At 42.6% G+C, this 3,986-nt stretch overlaps 1 protein-coding gene across 2 annotated transcripts; it reads right to left on the bottom strand.

Moving 5' to 3' along the window:
- Window positions 1–284: 284 nt before the first annotated feature.
- On the bottom strand, window positions 285–3,776 carry LOC309659497 (F-box only protein 28-like). 2 transcript variants are annotated; one of them, XM_082459351.1, is made up of 2 exons: window positions 722–3,776; window positions 285–525 (listed from the first exon to the last, which is right to left on the bottom strand). In XM_082459351.1, the coding sequence occupies exons 1-2, from the start codon at window positions 1,235–1,237 to the stop codon at window positions 502–504; spliced, it is 540 nt and encodes a 179-aa protein (XP_082315477.1). In that variant the 5' UTR covers window positions 1,238–3,776; the 3' UTR covers window positions 285–501. The 2 variants fall into 2 exon arrangements, with proteins under 2 accessions (XP_082315477.1, XP_082315476.1); XM_082459350.1 differs by having other exon boundaries at window positions 285–3,776.
- Window positions 3,777–3,986: the final 210 nt, after the last annotated feature.

The raw sequence follows: 3,986 nt of genomic DNA on the forward strand, positions 1-3,986 counted from the left end.
CTAGAGCTAAGGCACACCATGTTGCTCACAGTGTCCTGATATGCAGAACTGCTCAAGCTACGAAGTCAGGTCTTCCTCTGGAGCTAGAAGCACATTCTGGTTTACTTTCTATTTCGGAGATGTTTAGATTTCCTAAGGAGAGTCTATGGCTTCTGCGGCCTTTTTCGTTTCCAAGGGGACTCTTCATTCTGCCCAGACCCTGAGGAGTTTCCTACTGCACTTTCCATTACTCCTCGTAGTTTGCGTTCCAGCTCTGCCAACCGTGCGTTCTGTTCAACTATGATCTGGGTCTGCTCTACTGTCCACCTACAATCTGGGTCTGCTCTAGCAGTTTCTGGTCCTGGTCTTGAAGCTGTTTCTGCTGTTCTTGCTCTTTGGTGCGAAGCTCAGAAATTTCACGCCTGAGAACAGTCACCCCAGCACCATTTGTCTTAACCTGCTGCTAGAGTTTGGTAACCTCTTGTCTTGAAGGGTTTTGCTTGGAGAAGAGTTGCATTGTTGTCAGGGCTGCAGAAGGTCCTGGAACTGGAGGAGAGCCCATGAGCCTTGCAGATACATCTGATCCTGGTACTTTCCTCTTTAGAACTGGAACAATCTTTTCAGCAAAGTATTCTGTTGCTATGGAGGAAATATCCCTCAACTCTTGAAGTACTTCATGAGCTCGCTGAGGGGCTCTGGTAGAATGGACATATCTCAACACATGATAAAGCTCATCAATCACCTTTCCTGGGATGAAGCAACAGAGATTGGAGTCCACATACTTCATGAAAGTCATATTTAAGAGAGACAGCCTTGTTTCAACAGCAGCGAGGATGTCTGCATGAGGAGCTAATGAATGGTTTCTCCTTTCTGACTCTCTCCTAGGGAGTCGTGCTTTAACTTGTTTCTGACATGGATTATAGTACCTCTCCACTTTTAGAAATCCTTGATTCAACATTCTCTGGCAGACCAAGTCCATTCTTTTACAAACGAGGTGGAGCTGGCTAATTTCGTCCTGGGACATAAAGCTGGGGATGTTTTCGATGGCTACGATGGGCAGCGCCATGAGCATGTTGTTTTGAGGCAGCTGGTCCGGAGCCAGCGCCGAGGCTGGGGGCGCCTGGGACCCCGGCTGCAGGGGCTGGGGCGGGGTCGCTGGGGGCAGTCGCTGGGTAGAGCCGATGGCGGAAGGGGAGCCGCAGTCGCCGTGGCCACCGCCTCCTTCCTCAGCCATCCGCTCCTCCGATGCCGCCGCCATCTTGGGGGTTTGATTCCTTCCTCTCTGTTTTTAAATAAGTTCATTTGTATCTTTTTTTTTTTTTTTAAGATTCCACATATAAGTGATATCATATGATATTTGTCTTTCTGTGTCTACCTTACTTCACTTAGTATGATCATCTCTAGGTCCATCCATGTTGCTGCAAATGGCGTTTCGTTCTTTTTTATGGTGATTATTTAGATTTTTTATGAAAAATTTCAAACATATAGCAAAATTTTAAAAATTCACAGAGAATACATATATACTTATCACCGAGATTCACCATTAACATTTTAATATAGTTATTTAATCACATATCCATCCTTCTACCCACCCATTAATCTATCTTTTTAAAATGCATTTTAAAGTAAATTATAGACATCAGTACACTTCTCCCTAAATACTTCAGTATGCATATAATTTACTAGAGTTCAAGAAAGTATTTATTTTTATAAAGCACTTCAAGGACAGGTCTTATGAAATTGATTGGGATTAGATTTTGTGTGCAATTTTTAGATAACTGGGGTTATGTCTACATTTAACTTCACTGAGCAAACATAGGGATGGTGAAGACTACTAGGTGTGGGGTGAAAAAATTAAATATTGGCTGAGAATTATTCCACAAGATCTACAGGGGAAAAATCTATCACATTTTTATTCTCTTTTGTATGGATCTTCAGAGGCTAAGAAACAAGCCCAGGGCATACAAAATAGAGAAGGATTCTTTTTTTGTTTTGGCGCCTGAGTGTGTAGCCCCCAGGCCATCACAGAATTCTGTCTGGTAGTTTCTGACTCATAAGAATGGACACTGAGGGGACTTACCCGGTGGTCCAGTGGCTAAGACTCTCCATGCTCCCAATGCAGGGGGCACGGGTTCGATCCCTGGTGAGAGAACTAGATCCCACATGCTGCAACTAAGAGCTTGCATGCCGCAACAAAGATCCCACATGCCGCAACAAAGATCCCACATGCCGCAACTAAGAACTGGCTCAACCAAATAAATAAATAAGTAAATAAATAAATAAATATATTAAAAAAAAGAAAGAATGGATACTGAAAGGTCTATGGATGTGTTTATTCTGCCACTGGCCAAGAGTGATGAGGTCCTGTGTACATGTTTTGCAGAAACAGCAGGTACGGCATATTACAGAGGCATTAGGAAGTGAAATGATGAATATTGTCTACCTGATACGTTGGCCTAAAATATCCTGAGCCTGAAGACACAATGACTCCTTAAAGAAGATCATGTTTTGTCCAAATATTCCAACCTAAACTTGTTTCTTATGTTTGAGCAATTCACAATCTAAATGAATCTTTGTGGCTGTGCGTTTTGAAAGATTCAACGTTCCCACCACCTCTGTCCCCACCTTGGTCATGGGTTGCATTCCCAGACCAGTTCACTCATGAGTTCTCAGAGGTCTTACACCAAGTCCCCTTCAAATACTGTGCCCATGATCTGGTTTTACTCATTCTACAAAATTTGCCAAATGTTTAGTTTTATGCTGTTTGTTCTGATTATATTTTTAATACAAATGAGTTAAAAATATAATTGTCACTAAAATGTAAAAGTGAACCCAGGTGGCTTGGTCCTCCATTTATCAAAAAATAATGGCCTAGGGGGCACCAATCTACCCAAGAGTGCCTCTGAATCTGTGTATAGAACATTCCTCTGAGTGAAACAGGGAGCCATTGGAAGGATTTGAGCAGAGGTGACTTAGGTTTTCAAAGGATTTCCCTGGATATGTGTTGAGATTTGACCACAGGGAGAAAGGTTAAAAGCAGGGACACCCATGAAGGTTGCAGTAATCAGGCAAGAAAGATGACAGCAGCTCAACCCGGGCTGTTTGCAGTAGGGCTGGAGAGAGGATCAGTTTCTGAATATGCAGCTTTAGAGGCAGAGCTGAGAGGATTTCCTGACAGTCTGGATTTAGGGTGGGCATATGGGAGAGGAGTTAATGAGGACTCCATGGTTTGGGGCTGTGCTCCCAGGCTACAGGTGCAGGAACTGAAAGAAACAAAGGGAGGGAGGAAGAGGGAAGGAAGGGAGAAAAAAAGGGAAGAGGCAAGATGGGAACTGTTCTAGGTGCTGAGTGTATATAAGTGATGAAGACACAGTCTTAACAAATCCCAGATATTTATTGAAATAAATGGACAAAGTTCAGAGGGAGCACAGCACAGGGAGCGATTTGCCAGCAGGCTGGAGTCAGGGAGGTGACATTTGAGCTTGGTTTTGAAAGATGAATAAGACTGCCGGTGTGTGTGTATGTGTGCGTGTGTGTGCACGTGTGCACATGTATTGGGGCTGAGGAATGGTGTGCAGATTTCTAGGAAGAGGGAAGGAGTAAGTGAATATTCTGAATCTGCAGATTATAATTAGGTAACCTTTAGAAAGTTCTGTAGGCTATCCAATGCATCCCACAATCCGTAAAGAAATAGCTTTATCTTTCTGAGGGCTTGATAGGTTAGTGTTGCTGCATTTAGTGGTTTTTTTTCAATTTGTCTTAAAAAATTTTATTATAAACTATTTAAGATATTTAAAAAAGATTGCATCTATGTTCATCAGTGATATTGGTCTGTAATTTTCTTTTTTTTGCAGTATCTTTGTCTGGTTTTGGTATCAGGGTGATGGTGGCCTCATAGAATGAGTTTGGGAGTGTTCCTTCCTCTGCAAATTTTTGGAAGCGTTTGAGAAGGATGGGTGTTAGCTCTTCTCTAAATGTTTGATAGAATTCACCTGTGAAGCCATCTG

The sequence above is a fragment of the Balaenoptera physalus genome, assembly GCF_965194825.1.
Source record: "Balaenoptera physalus genome assembly, chromosome: 4".
Taxonomy (NCBI): Eukaryota; Metazoa; Chordata; class Mammalia; order Artiodactyla; family Balaenopteridae; genus Balaenoptera; species Balaenoptera physalus.